This window comes from Ranitomeya variabilis, chromosome 4 (genome assembly GCF_051348905.1).
Source record: "Ranitomeya variabilis isolate aRanVar5 chromosome 4, aRanVar5.hap1, whole genome shotgun sequence".
Classification (NCBI taxonomy): domain Eukaryota; kingdom Metazoa; phylum Chordata; class Amphibia; order Anura; family Dendrobatidae; genus Ranitomeya; species Ranitomeya variabilis.
The window spans coordinates 218,505,447-218,520,941 of NC_135235.1; the positions used below are offsets into that span (position 1 = coordinate 218,505,447).

The 15,495-nt window shown below is 39.1% G+C and overlaps 2 protein-coding genes across 2 annotated transcripts in view; one reads left to right on the forward strand and one right to left on the reverse strand.

Moving 5' to 3' along the window:
* LOC143770392 (interferon-inducible GTPase 5-like) overlaps positions 1 to 15,495 on the reverse strand; it is a 93,333-nt gene that overhangs the window by 43,916 nt on the left and 33,922 nt on the right. The window lies entirely within an intron of this gene.
* On the forward strand, positions 3,882 to 12,825 carry LOC143770388 (urokinase plasminogen activator surface receptor-like). The gene is made up of 7 exons (XM_077259993.1): positions 3,882 to 4,091; positions 5,915 to 6,031; positions 9,734 to 9,883; positions 10,140 to 10,277; positions 10,352 to 10,495; positions 10,822 to 10,953; positions 11,156 to 12,825. The coding sequence occupies exons 1-7, from the start codon at positions 4,034 to 4,036 to the stop codon at positions 11,395 to 11,397; spliced, it is 981 nt and encodes a 326-aa protein (XP_077116108.1). The 5' UTR covers positions 3,882 to 4,033; the 3' UTR covers positions 11,398 to 12,825.

The window sequence follows — 15,495 nt, forward strand, 5'->3', positions numbered from 1 at the left end:
TCCAAGAAGAACATCAAGGACAGACTGAATTTCTGCTGGAACTACAGGAATTGGTCTGCAGGCAGAGGACTGGGGTAAAGATATTTTCATTGATGAAGCTCCCTTTACACTGTTTGGGAGAATGATTTTCATGAAAAGAAATCGGGAGTGGTACCATGTGATTCCCCTGTCCCACCAGCTGTAAAGCCTCCTGAGAACATTCATATGTGGAGGTTTTTCATCCATGGAGGGAACTCACTCACAGGTTTGCCCAATAACACAGACATGTATAAAGAATGGGATCGAAACCTCCTTCGAGAGCAACTTCTCCTAATGATCAGGACAATGTGGTGATGATGCTTTTTCCAACATGATGGAGACCACATCACAGCTAAGCGGCTCGGTGAACAAAATATTGAAGGTTTGGGTCTGTGGCCAGGAATCCCATTAAGAACCTGTGGTCAATCCTCAAAAAGTGGGTGGTAAAACAAAGATCAGACAGGACATTGCCCAAAATCCGACATACAGATACCGGGACGAAGGGCTGAAGTCTGGAGAAATAAGGTTCAACGCTGGAAATATTGAGTCTTACTAAATTTGTAAATAAAAGTTTAAAAACTTCTGAAATGTTGATAACTGTACTTCAATAACTATAGAAACATCCTATTAAAAGAGCGAAAAACTCTGAAGAAGCAAAACGTGAAAACCAAAACTTATGTCAGTCTCAAAACTTTTGGCCGCAACAGCAATCTTGCTCCCATCCACTGTGGATAATCTTTTTGCTAGAAAGGTCCTACAACTAAAAGACTTTAATGAAAACTGTGTAATACTTAATTTCTCCTGTGGAGGAGCTGTGGAGAAAATGAACACTAACTACCAGATTCCTCTACAGATTACACATGATTGCAGGGGTAATCTGTTTAGGAATCTGGTAGTTAGTGTTTAATTTCTACACAGCTCCCCCACAGGAGAAAATAAGTATTACACAGTTTTTATTGAAATCTATGAAATGTTCATGTGATGCATGGACATGTCGGGTCCTCCAGAACGAGAAATGCGCTTAGTAGTCACTATTCACTCTGGCTGAATGGGAAACCCTATTAGTTATGGGTTGTCAACCCAGACAGTGTTAATAAACCCTACTAATCCCTCTGGTTTACTGAACAGCAGCCATTGTTTATCTAGCCTCAAGGGTCCCTATGTCATTTCGGAGTAATAGTGAGAATGACATGGGTCACACGGTGCAGGTCGCGTAATTGACGCTGTCTTGTTGATATTGTCGTTTCTCCATTTTTCTGGAGTCTCACCCATGACACACCCGTACAGTCTCTGCATTCTTGTGACGACACTTTTCTGCTGTGTGTATATATATATATATATATATATATATATATATATATATATATATATATACGGTATATATATATATATATATATATATATATATATATATATCTCTGGCTCATATCCCTTACAGTTTTTTGGTATGAAAAAATATATATATTCTAAGATGTGTCAAAGTGACCTCCGGAGATCTTATGTAACGCTGAACTTCCATCACCTACTTTTATTTTTATTTCCTCCTTGAAATTTCCGAATAGAAGAATACCTAGAAGTCTTTTCGTTGTGACCTTGAAGAACAGATCATTTTTTTTTGCCGCTGATGAGATAACGCAAATCTGTGTTTCTCAAAACTATGGTCAGATAAAGAATCCAATTAAGACTGTATCACTTCCACTAAATCGCGGGATGAAAGTCTGTGCACACCGAAGTATTAGCTGTAACGTCCATTATTATTAACGATACGGAACATTCTGGCAGAACATTCTACCGCAATCCGACAGCAAACAGGTAGACGCTGCTTCATGCATGGACCTGAAACACTGAGCTTCTGGTAATTAGGGACTTTGGAAGATAAGTGAACGATACCACCGGACACCAAGAACTAGGCTCCTAAACCACCATCCCTGGTCCTCAGAGACTGGTATTGTTTTTATTTGGTTCCATTCCTGAGACTATGGCTCCTGCTCTTCCCTTGAGGACCACACCTCAAGCCTACGTACGGCCATGTTGACGGAATAATATAAGAGTTATGGCTCTTGGAATAAGGGGAGGGAAAAAAAACGAAGCTCAAAAATGAAAAATGTCCTCGTCCTTGAAGAGTTGTGGGCTCAACCTACAACATACGAGCTATCCCAACATTGTCTCATCCCCCATTCCATGAGCTAAGTGAACCTGATCTACAATCTACACGACTCCGTCCTCTTTTAAGGAGTCCAGTTGCTAAACCTGTTAGGGGTCAACTTTGAAGTTTGCTATTGCGTCCCACAAATCCCCCCAAAAATTAATTTCTGCTTCTGACAGGCAGCTTCATGTGACAATATTGCAGATCGCCAGAGGAGTCCGATGAAATTTATATAGTAGAGGAACATCAGACAACGCGTCGGAGAAACACTGAACCCCCCGGGAAGCCATCTTTAGGGGGCGACGCTTTGTCTTGAAGGAAACTGAATTTATAATTTGCTTTCCAATTATCTCTCAGTCTACCTGCTTCCTACCGGAGGGGCACGTGCAGGAACCAACCTGAAATCTGCTGTAGTAATTATCTTGTTTTGATAAGATTGGCGCCATGTCGCCCGGGTGGAGAGCCGGGGTTCCTAAAACAATAATGCAGATTTAATGAAAATCTGCACAGCGAGCGCAGCGTCTTCACTACCTGAGAGCGGCACCAAGCACTCCAAAATAAATTGTTCCATGGTAATTAATCTGATATAGATATAATAGAAGATCCAGATCTATCGGGGATGTGATGAGATTTCTCCGCAGCAGTCGTCCCCCTAAGGTCTTCTTTATTAAGAAGAAACTTCGAAGTCTGGCGTAATCTTATATCTATATGTTTATGCAAGGTCACGTGCAATATACACAACCCATCGTGGGCACAGCAAATACGGGACTGATGGAGAAAGCCATGGTGTGGTGGTGAAGGCAGGACATTACTAAATCATCCACATGGAGGACTAAGGGAACTTATGGATCAGTGAAGGTCAGATCCTGACAACAGACTCCCAGAGATCTCATCACTTACTATGTGTCTATGTGTCCATATCTATCTATCTATCTATCAGCTATCTATTTATCTATTATCTATCTATTATCTATAATCTATCTATTATCTATCTATCATCTATATATCAATTATCTATCATTCTATCATCTATATCTATCATCTATTTATTATCTATCTATTATCTATTATCTATCATCTATTTATTATCTATCTATCTATTATCTATCTAGTATCTATCTATTATCTATCAATCTATTCTATTATCTATCATCTATCTATTATCTATCATCTATCTATCTATCTTTTATCTATCTATATATTATCAATCTATGTATCTATCATCTATCTATCTATTATCAATCTATCTATTATCAATCTATGTATCTATCATCTATCTGTTATCTATCTATCTATCATCTATTTATTATCTATCTATCTATTATCTATCATCTATTTATTATCTATCTATTCTATTATCTATCTAGTATCTATCTATCTATTCTATTGTCTGTCTATCTATTATCTATCATCTATTTATTATCTACTATATCTATTATCTATCAATCTATTCTATTATCTATCTATTATCTATCATCTATCTATTATATATCTATTATCTATCTATTATCTATCTATCTATTATCTATCATCTATCTGTTATCTATTTATCATCTATGTATCTATCATCTATTATCTATCTATTATCATATATCTATTATCTATCTATCTCTTTTAGATATAATTATCTGGCCCATTTACATATAAGTCGTCGCGTTTTGCTTTCGTTGCCTCCGTCCTTTGATTGCTGCGGGGTTTTTTCGTTCTCGTTGTGCTACAGAGAGCACTGAAATATGTAGATGGGGCAGAAAGACAGAAAATGTCAGGGCGGGGAGGGGACGACTGACGGCGGCGGTGGGTGGATCAGTCACGCTGAATGAGGCCAGGAGAGTGAAACAGGTGTTTTTATTTTTAATTCTTCCGGGCCAAATGATGAAAATGACTGGGTGGCTGAGCGTCCTGCTCCTCTGCGTGTCCCTCCCACCAGGTCAGTACGTTATACATCTCTGGGGGGCTGCAAACCTGTATTGGTGTAGTTATGGATGTAGAAGAGCTGAACACGTTGTGCAATTATCTTTTGTGTTCGTTAATAACGCACTGAGTGGCTGCTTAGTTGTAAAATGCCATATTAGAGCCCTAGTCTTGTATTTAATTACCCTGGCGAAAGGCAGAGTGGCTTGTTTGTGCCCCAGTCAATTTCTGCTTCATTTTACCATATAATGTGCTGAAAATCAGAATAAAATGGCGAAAAAATGAAATTCGACCATTTTGCGCATTGTTTCACTTCATGGCCTTCATTGTGCAGCAATTTAATTCTCCAGGTCCCTACGATTACGGAGATACCAAACTTATATAGTTTTTTTTTGTGAGTTCCATAAATTGTGAAGTTTGCTAAAAGAAAAATTGTTTGGTGTCGCCTCTTTCTCGGACCCAAAAATTTTATATTTTTCGATCTATGGAGCTATGCAAGGGCTTGTTTGTTTTTTTTTGGGGGGGGAGGGGAAATGTTGAATGGATGTGTTTTGTAGGGTTATTCAGAATGTTTTATTTACTTTTTAATTGTATTTTATTGTAGGAAGTGTGGTGACAAAATAAAAAAACTTCAATTTATGGTGCTTTAATTTCTTTTCTGAATGGCAGATTTTACAACCTTTTAAACTGCTCTTTTTTTAGTAAGTTTAGTTCTCATCAGTAGATAGTAATGTATTTACAGATGGAAAGGGGTTAAATGAAAATTGGGTTAATGATGAAATTAGGAGGATGCTAAACATCTGGAGCTGCAGGAAATGATGTCACGTGTGGTGCCATCTTCAATGAAGCAAGCAGAGCAGTGGCATTTAGCTCATGACTACAGAGGCTCCGGGCAGAGTAAGACGTTTCTTCCCTCTCTTCCCATCTCCGGTTCCACGCCTCCCTCAGTCATAAGAACTGTGTAATTACCATTGTAGGGGGCAGAAGATTCTGCCTTAATGGCTATCCAGCTTATTACAACCTCATTAGATCGGACTCTTGAGAGCCAGGTTCCTCCAAATACAAATTCTGCTAGTTGGTGACTTTCCTAGTTGGTGACTCTCCCACTTGGTGGCCCTCCCAGTTGCTGATTCTGCTAGTTGGTGATTCTCCTAGTTGGCGACTTTCCCAGTTGGTTACTTTCCCAGTTGGTGGATCTCCTAGTTAGTGACTCTCCCAGTTGGTGACTCTCATAGCTGGTGACACTCCTAGTAAATGACTCTACCAGTTGGTGACATTCCAAGTTGGTGAATCTTCCAGTTGGTGACTCTCCTAGATGGTGACTCTCCCCAGTTGGTGACATTCCTAGTTGGTGACTCTCCCAGTTGGTGAATTTCATAGTTGGTGACTCTTCTAGCTGATGACTCTACCAGTTGGTGACTATTCCAGTTAGTGACTCTCCCAGTTGGTGACTCTTCCAATTGGTTACTTTCCTTGTTGGTGATTCTCCCACTTAGTGACTCTCCTAGTTTGTGACTCTCCCAAGTTGGTGACTTTCCCAGTTGGTGAGTTCCTAGTTGGCCACTCTCCCAGTTGGTGACTCTCCTAATTGGTGACTCTCTCCTAGTTGGAGACTCTTACAGTTGGTGAATCTGCAAGTTAGTGACTCTCCCAGTTGGAGACTGTCCTAGGTGGTCACTCTCCTAGTTGGTGGCCAACCAGATGGAGTGCACTGCTACCATTTGGTCTTTGGGGGCCTACTCGAAGTCTCACACTTTGAAGGTCATCCTACATTTAATGGGCATGTGTGGATCTCACTGTTTTGCAAATGTAATTTTTTTTTACAATTTTTTTCCTTAGTTATATCCCTAAAATGCATCACTTGCTCAGGATTTCCATATGACTGCCAGGAATCTACTCAGCTCTGCACCCTGGACCAGACCAACTGTATGTCACAGTCATTCACAGTTGTAAGTGGTAAGGTGCCCATGTTTCTGCTTTGCCCACTTATTACTTCAGCCCACATTAGCACTGGAGACCAAACCTTGGGATTCTGGATGCCATAAAATGCTGCTGTGGCTATACACCTGCCACTGTTTTTTCACCAAAATGCATTGTAACTAGGCTATGGACGCTCATTGTGGCTTTTATAAAAAAAATATTTACAGGTGCAGCAATAGGATGCAATGTTACTCTATAAAATTTTATTTGATACATTTTTATAAAAATCTGATTACTACGGCAATAGGAGGTACCCAATAGTCTGGTTTTAGAAGAGCAAAATCCTCCCTTGATGGACAAACTGGTATAGAATTCTAGAAATTAATTATCTATAAGAAACCAGTAGTTGAGGGATATCGATACTGACAAACTCCACTTGTCGGGCATTGGATCCCTAACATCCACTCTCTAGCATTTCCCAAACTCAGCATCCTGTACTATTAATCAGATTTTTCCATAATTCAGAGAGTTTTCAGTAGCAGAAAGACATAAAACTCCTGCCTCTACTACAGGGAGGTACTTAAGTGGGAGATGTTTCTTTTTGTATTTTTTATAAAGTGGCCCCCTGGTCATATTCATAGAAGTAAGGAATGTCTTATTTTTTATTTTTGTGTTGCGAGAAAATAAAATATTAGCCAACTCAGGTGTTACATATATATACATATATATATATATATATATATATATATATATATATATATATATATATATATATATATATATATATATATATATATATATATATATATATATATATATATATATATATATATATATATATATATATATTTTGCAAATCTCTCATTGCCTCCTCTGGCTATTTTACACTTTCCAGGGAAAGTTTTCAGCAGGCTCATTATCAGCAGAGGCATGATTTCAATGACTGCTATGCACAGCTGATAAAACAGAATCCACCATTCCCAATAGGTGATGTCACAGCTCACCTCCTACTCCTGTACAATGACTGAGAACACCTCTATATACAGTATATAACACAGGATCCACCATTCACAATAGGTGATGTCACAGCTCACCTCCTCCTCCCATACAATGACTGAGAACACCTCTATATACAGTATATAACACAGGATCCACCATTCACAATAGGTGATGTCACAGCTCACCTCCTCCTCCCATACAATGACTGAGAACACCTCTATATACAGTAGATAACACAGGATCCATCATTCACAACAGGTGATGTCACAGCTCACCTCCTCTGCCTGTACAATGACTGATAACACCTCTATATACAGTAGATAACACAGGATCCACCATTCACAATAGGTGATGGCACAGCTCACCTCCTCCTCCTGTACAATAACTGATAACACCTCTATATACAGTAGATAACACAGGATCCACCATTCACAGAAGGGGATATCACAGCAGATCCTGCTCCATCACAATAACCTTTGCACACACTCATTAGATGCTTCAATACAAAATAAATGATCTGCATTAGTCGATTCCTGCTAATGTACGTGTGCATTTCTGAAACAACACAAAGTTAGAGTGTAAAAATTCCCCAGTGGTCGGTGTGAGAATTGCATAATCTCTAAATTTTAATTTCTAATAGGATTGTGATATGGAAAAAAAAAACTTTGCCAAAAATAAAATAAATAAATATTTAATTAAAAACAATGATTTAATAGTAGGCCATTTTCTGATGACATATTCCCTTTAATTATATACATATCTCATGAGTAGAGATAAGAAAATGTAATTGCAAATTGATTTTGAAGGAATAGGGGAAATTGACAAACTTGGGGATCACTCTTGGCTTTGGAAGGTGTAATGGTTAAAATAATGTGTGCACTTCATTTAATGGGTCGATCAGTTATTTTTGAGTCAACTGATTACTAAGGTCTATTCTAAGATGTCACCATGTACAGGTTGGTTTGGGCTTTTTAAAGCGCAGTTGTTTCCGTACATCTTTCAGACTGCCGCAGTTCGGTCCTGAGAATCTGTGTTCCTCATCAGGAGCCAGCAGAGACCTCAACCACAGCCTCTTACTGTGGAAACCCAGGGATTTCTTTTATGCACCAAATAACACCACACACTGCCTATTCTTCCCAACAAAGATCTTTTTGCATTCAATATTTAAATATAGAAACATCGGGAACAATTTTGTAGCTCACAGCATTTATCTCTTTTATGCTTGTGTTGTGCATTATGGTTTTTTTCTCTGAAATAAAACTTAAAGGGCCATTATCTCCAAAAATACATTGTTTACTGTCACAAAAGCAACTCAAAAGTCCAATGGTGCTTGGTGAATATATGTGCAGATGAATACTCTTAATACAAAAATATAACTACTATAATACTGCCCCTCTATGTACAAGAAAATAACTACTATAATACTGCTCCTATGTACAAGAATATAACTACTATAATACTGCTCCTATGTACAAGAATATAACTACTATAATACTGCCCCTATGTACAAGAATATAACTACTATAATACTGCATCTATGTACAAGAATATAACTACTATAATACTGCTCCCTATGTACAAGCATATAACTACTATAATACTGCTCCTATGTACAAGAATATAACTACTATAATACTGCCCCTATGTACAAGAATGTAACTACTATAATACTGCCCCTATGTACAAGAATATAACTACTATAACACTGCTCCTCATGTACAAGAATATAACTACTATAATACTGCTCCTCATGTACAAGAATATAACTACTATAATACTGCCCCTGTGTACAAGAATATAACTACTATAATACTGCCCCCTATGTACAAGAATATAACTACTATAATACTGCTCCTATGTACAAGAATATAACTACTATAATACTGCCCCTATGTACAGGAATATAACTACTATAATACTGCTCCCTATGTACAAGAATATAACTACTATAATACTGCTCCTATGTACAAGAATATAACTACTATAATACTGCCCCTATGTACAAGAATATAACTACTATAATACTGCTCTCTATGTACAAGAATATAACTACTATAATACTGCTCTATGTACAAGAATATAACTACTATAATACTGCCCCTATGTACAAGAATATAACTACTATAATACTGCACCTATGTACAAGAATATAACTACTATAATACTGCCCCTATGTACAAGAATATAACTACTATAATACTGCTCCCTATGTGCAAGAATATAACTACTATAATACTGCACCTATGTACAAGAATATAACTACTATAATACTGCTCCCTATGTACAATAATATAACTACTATAATACTGCCCCTATGTACAAAAATATAAGTACTATAATACTGCTCCTATGTACAAAAATATAACTACTATAATACTGCTCCTATGTACAAGAATAGAACTACTATAGTACTGCCCCTATATGCAAGAATATAACTACTATAATACTGCTCCTATGTACAAGAATATAACTACTATAATACTGCCCTTATGTACAAGAATATAACTACTATAGTACTGCCCCTGTATGCAGGAATATAGCTACTATAATACTGCTCCTACGCACAAGAACATAACTACTATAATATTGCTCCTCTGTACAAGAATGTAACTACTAAAATACTGCCCCCTATGTACAAGAATATAACTACTATAATACTGCCCCATGTGCAAGAATATAACTACTATAATACTGCTCCTATGTACAAGAATAAAACTACAGTAATGCATTCTTTTTCAGAGAATGGGAGTGTTACAGAATGGACATACAAAGGTTGTTCTCAGGGACTTGTGTGCAATGAGACAATTTACACGGATTTGGGCTTTAGGAAAACATATGTCAGTTCCACGTGCTGCATCACAGACTTATGCAACACTGACACCTACTATGGTACGTTTCAAGCAAGCCTTTTCATCCTTTGTTGTCAATAGTTTATATTTTCTGTTTATTCACAGTTTGGAGGTGTCTCTGCAGTTGATGGTGCAAAAGCCAACGGTCCAAATTTTAAATATATGGGGACCCAAGTGCCCCTATTAATTCCCATTAATAAACAAATAGTACCAATGGTTCCCAATTCTAGAAGTCTATTTGTAAATCATTTTATTAAAACTGGAGCTTTGACAGCATCACCCTTTTTCTTTTCCAGCTCGGGTCCCTGTTGCCGCTCTATTTTGCGAGTCCTGTGAAGGTAACAATGTGACCTGTGCAGCATCCAACCTGACGTCCCTCCAATGTGGCGGTGTACAAGATCGCTGCATGACGATCCAAACTGTGTATGTCAATGGTAAGACCAGACCGTGACGCGTGTATGGACCCCTCATCACAGATCCCATCCTAATTATTCTCCCATTTCTGCAGATTCCAGCTCGAACGTTGTCTATAAAGGTTGTGCAACGGGTAACCTCTGTGGTCGACGGTTGGCATATAACACCGGTGGTCCCAGGGTTTACACGGAGGTGTCATGTTGTGGGAACAATTACTGCAACCATGGAGTCCAACAAGGTAGTGTCTGACTCCTCCTTGCGAAGGATCTCTCGGCTCGGCCTCTCTGGCGTTGGCTTATTTAGAAGAGAACCTAAGGATCGGTGGTCCTAACTTTTTATCCCTGATACGACAGAAGGACAACATGGTCCTTAGGGTTTGGGGTGGTTTACTTCACTACATTCGCTAAGATTTCATGCCCATGGAAAAGTGGATCCAAATTCATTCCATGGCCACAGGCACCCTTCTTCAATAGGGAGCATCAGATTCCCGCCAATCGTCACATCTATACAAATCAGATGTTAAGAAGAGCAAACTATTTCCATTGTCTTTTTTTTCTCCAACAGTGACCGTAAATTCGACCCTAACTGGAATGCAGTGCTACGCATGCAACGAGACCGGCAAGGGAGAATGCACAGCACCCATCACCAAAATAGCCTCTTGTATGGGAAACATGACCTCGTGCCTGGATATAGTAGGTAATACAACAGGGAGAAGTTACTTGCTGTGCCAATAAAAGTTGGCTGGTTTCTTCTGAAAATAGATCTACAAGTTTCCTAAGGTTGTGCGTGGCGTTGTAGCTTGGTTCTATTCACTTCCATGGAGCGGAGCTGATTTTATACATTGGATTGGGTAATGTAATGAATCTATAGACTCACTCTTTTCTGTGGATCTTTGTAGGATTTCCTCGGGGGAACACTCTGATGCGAGGCTGCTCTTCCAGTGACGTGTGCTATGGTCTCGCCGCATCCCCGTTTCTACAGCCCAGCCAAAAAGTGCACTGCTGCCAGGGCAATCTGTGCAACAACGGAAATATTGCATCCTATTACAACTCGGGCTCTACCGTGGCAGCACACGGGATCGGGTTCCTGATAGCGGGCGCCCTACTGGTGCTTATGAAGGGGTTATGGACATTGCTGTGATTGGTACCACTTGGTGGTAGGACGAAGAAGAAGACTACTTGCTCCTACACCGTGAAACACTGGAGTGTACCAGATCCACAAGCAAAATTATCCAACCAGGGTTGTAAACTGAATGGGTAGAGCATGTAAAAGCGGTTTTGTTCTACTCGTCCTTGTACAAGCACATTCATCGTACACCCGGCATGAAGCCCTTGCCAAGAAAATCTCTTTAGCCTAGGTTGACTTGAGAGAGAATTGGATCCATGATTCCCAACTTAATTGTAGCACAATGTTAGGATGACTTTTAATCAAATACCCAATGCACCAGTAACTGTACCAACCGCTGACCAATTACGGTGGCACCAGACAGTTCCCCTATGTCAGTACCTCTTCGTCATTGTTATTAGCTGAGCCCCATTATCTACGACCTGTAGGGATTCACGTTCTCAGGTAGCGTTCACTCAGGCAATGCTGTTTGGTCCAAACCTGTGCACTTTTATAAAACTTCAAGGGATTCAAAATCAAAAACAGGCTCTTCTGGGCACAAAGGTATCACAGCAAATAGTTCATTCAGCAGGCACACATATGTCAGTGTGGTCTCACCCGAACAGATTACAGTCCTTTCTCCAGGAGCAAACCTCATACACAGAAGACACGATCCCACCAGTCTCGGTATCCCCTTCTTCCTGATCTCCAGTAGCTTCCAGCACCAAACAGAAGTGTTCAACTCTGGGCACTGTTCACACTGGACAGGCTGCAGCTTCCATATGTTTCTCTTCAGCTCCAACACACAGACTGCTCAGCTTTCCTAGCTGACTCATGCAGTCTCAAATCAGTGAGAGACCCTGGCTTGTTTCTCTCCCAGATTTAACTCACGTTTTGGCTGGTCACTCACCAGCAACACACTAGGCTACTCAACTTCCAGCAGACTGACGTACCTAGTGACCACAGGCCTGTTTCTTAGTTAAAGCAAGCAGGTGCATCTAATTAAGACCTGCAGTGCTAGGATTTAACCCAGTTCTACCTGGCTTTGCTGCAGCTCCCATAACAATTCCAGACACATTTTTATGTACTTCCATCGCACTTACTCTTTTCCTCCTCACACTGAAAGATACAAGCGACAATCAACTGTTCCAAAAATGTACGATCCTATAAGTGTTACCTACAATAGGCGAAAGGGACCCATGTTTAAAAAAAAAAATATTCTTTCATAAACAATAATAAAAAAGATGAAAAAAAAGACGTAAGAGTGTGTATAACGATAGAAGATGGCGAGAAGTAGAGTCAGTCCTCAAAGGTGAGAAAACATGTCCCACGTAGACTAAAGTAACTTGCAAAAATACATATTAGTATTGATTGGATGCAAATGTATAAATGTTAAGAACAAACTGCAATATAATCCTGTTAGCAGCCACATTCATTTTTGTCAATAAATAACTGTAAAAGTGACATACAGGACGGCATATAGAGCTAATTGAATCCAAGTACATAAATGCAATAAATAAACTACAGCACAGTTTGACTATGCAAAATGCACAAAACAAAGACTACAAAAGTTGTAGGTATATCTCTATAAGGTCAGATTAATGCAGATGACAAGAAAAGTAAATGGATATAAATAGCTAGCAAAGAGAATGGCAAAAAGCTCCTGAACTGATGCATGTTTCGCAAGATTGCTTCATCAGGGAACTAGAGATTGCCAATAGAGTGACCACCCAGCAGAAATGTCCACTAAGGGGGTTACTGGTGGGAGAGAACATGAAAGCCCCTGAAAAAGCGGTCAGCGAAACATGATATGAACACTTCTTTAAATATAAAACCTTCACCTACGCAACATATGGACACAATAGATTATAATGGAGGCCCATAACTTGCCGTTGGAAAGAGTCTTAAGAGCTTTCAGGTTGACTGGCCATCAGCAATGGTATAGCTTGAAGATGACAAAGAGGGTGGGGTCCTGATAAAAGTGCCTTTCTGTATATACTGTATATGTCATTGTACCTTATGAGCATAAGAATTAAGGTGTTTCTTCAAATTGCTATTCTTAATTTATTTCATAGTAAAGACAACTTTCTGGATTTATCGGCGGTGGTTCATTATCTGAGTATTTTGGGTGAACGTTGTCATATACATGTACAAGATGTGCTTGTTAAAGTTAATAAAATCCTATGTGAGTCACCATAGTCTTCATAGACTTGTCACATCTATAAATAATCAGAAGATTCTGGCAGAAGCTGGCTTATAAGATGGTGCCTCAAGGGTTCGGTAACGTGAAGAACGTTCTTACTTTTCTTAACTCGATTCTGTGTCATGTGACCTGTAAATTCATCTTAAAACTGTGGAGAAAAGATGCTGTCGTAATTTTTTCTGTTTTTACAACTGTAAGTGAAGAAAATGTTTAAAGAAAATGAGGAGAAAGTTGTCACGTATGACCTCCTCTCCAGGTCCTTACATGGACCAGTGGTAATCCACCACTAATCTTGAACAGCATCTTCCAATTTCTTGGTTTAAAAGGTTGAAAATCATCAATGTTCCTCATTTTCTTAATTATGAGAATATTTCCAAGGGAATTTAATACAGGAAAACCTCAAGACAATAACAAATGGTTTCTGGGGTGTTGAAGCCCTTTTGTGGAATCGGCAGGGGTTCCAGCTCATGACTGACATCCCATTGGCGTTATAAAATAATCATAACTACTAGATGGTAAGTAGGAGACTTACATTCTCTTGGGGAATTGGACACACAATGGGACCATTAATGAGTTCCTCTAACTTCAGACATTGGTGACTATGACTTTCAATGTCCAATTGGTGGGGTTCACCTGCTGTAGCTTCAGAATGAAGTGGTTGAATTATCAGGAAACTTCTTCAGTTCCTGGAAGAACTGCTCGTTTTTCAAGCTGTATCGTTGGCCATATAAGTCAAAGGTCCACCATGTGGTTTTCCCAAAAAGTTGACACCAACCAGCAGGATCTGAAGTTCTTCTTTCGATTGTACATCCTTCGTGGCCTTCTATGCATGACAAAGGAGACATCTTCAGTATTAAAAATGATCTTACTCTCAACACAGACCATTGGAAAACTTGTGAAGCTCTGAGCTCCTATGAGGTTGGCCAACTTTAAAGACACTTCCACCAACCGAGTATAAAGGAAATGTGCACAAATATGTGATGTACAAAGATCAGAAAAGTAAAAAAGAGGAAATTCGAAAACGCAAAATATAAAAAGTATGAGGAACGAATTAGGACCTTTAAGGGTTTCTCTGGTTCCAGACATTCATGCCATGGCTTTCAATGTCTGACTAGAGTGACTTCCATAGAGTGAAGTGGTTGAGTATTCAGGAAACTACTTCCGTTCCTGGCAACTCTGTTCATTAAGGAAGATGTATGGTTGGACCAATGTGTCAGAGGCCAGCCATGTGGTCTTCACAAAAAGTTGACATCAACAGAAACTGAAGTGGCAGCCAGAGTAGCAACTAGATTCCTAGCAATTGGATTTTGGTTCCATATTCTTATGAGGATTTCTGACCTTTCGTCTTTTTTCAGGGGTACATCTGTAGTATTAAAAGTGGTCATACACTTTTACACAGTCTTTTGGAGAAGACTACGAAGTTGGCCAACTTTAAAAATGACCTCCACCAATCAGGCATGCAGAAAATAGTTTCTAATGTTGAGTATGAATACATGATGTACAAAGGTTGGGAAAGTAAAACAAAGAGGAAATTAAAAAATGCAAAATTTAAAAAGTACGAAAGAGGCGTATTGGGTGTGATCGGGCACACCCAGACAACACAAACATACCGTGCAAAGTTCTACTGTGAAAAACATCCAGAAAAGTAGGGCAACGATATGAGAATTAACAGGCATAACCATATGCTGGACAAAAAGAGGAAAAGTAGCTGACAAAAATGATCTCCTTGAGTGTAAAGGTTGGGCATGGTAATGTCCGAAATGCCTGATCCTTCTTTCTTCGGAAGCCATACACATCAGACTTTTGGTTGATCCCATCACATTCAGGTTTATCCCTATATGAGCACCTAATTCATGGACACCCACAGTCAGTGAGATAGCTATGCTGCTGTCACCGAATTCCTAAAATATTTGAAAGGTGCTATTATGCGT

Coding starts and splice junctions, on each gene's coding strand:
- LOC143770388 (XM_077259993.1), top strand. CDS start 4,034: ATGATGAAAATGACTGGGTGGCTGAGCGTCCTGCTCCTCTGCGTGTCC. Junction 4,092..5,914: donor CTGCGTGTCCCTCCCACCAG/GTCAGTACGTTA, acceptor TTTTTTCCTTAG/TTATATCCCTAAAATGCATC. Junction 10,496..10,821: donor CAACCATGGAGTCCAACAAG/GTAGTGTCTGAC, acceptor TTTCTCCAACAG/TGACCGTAAATTCGACCCTA.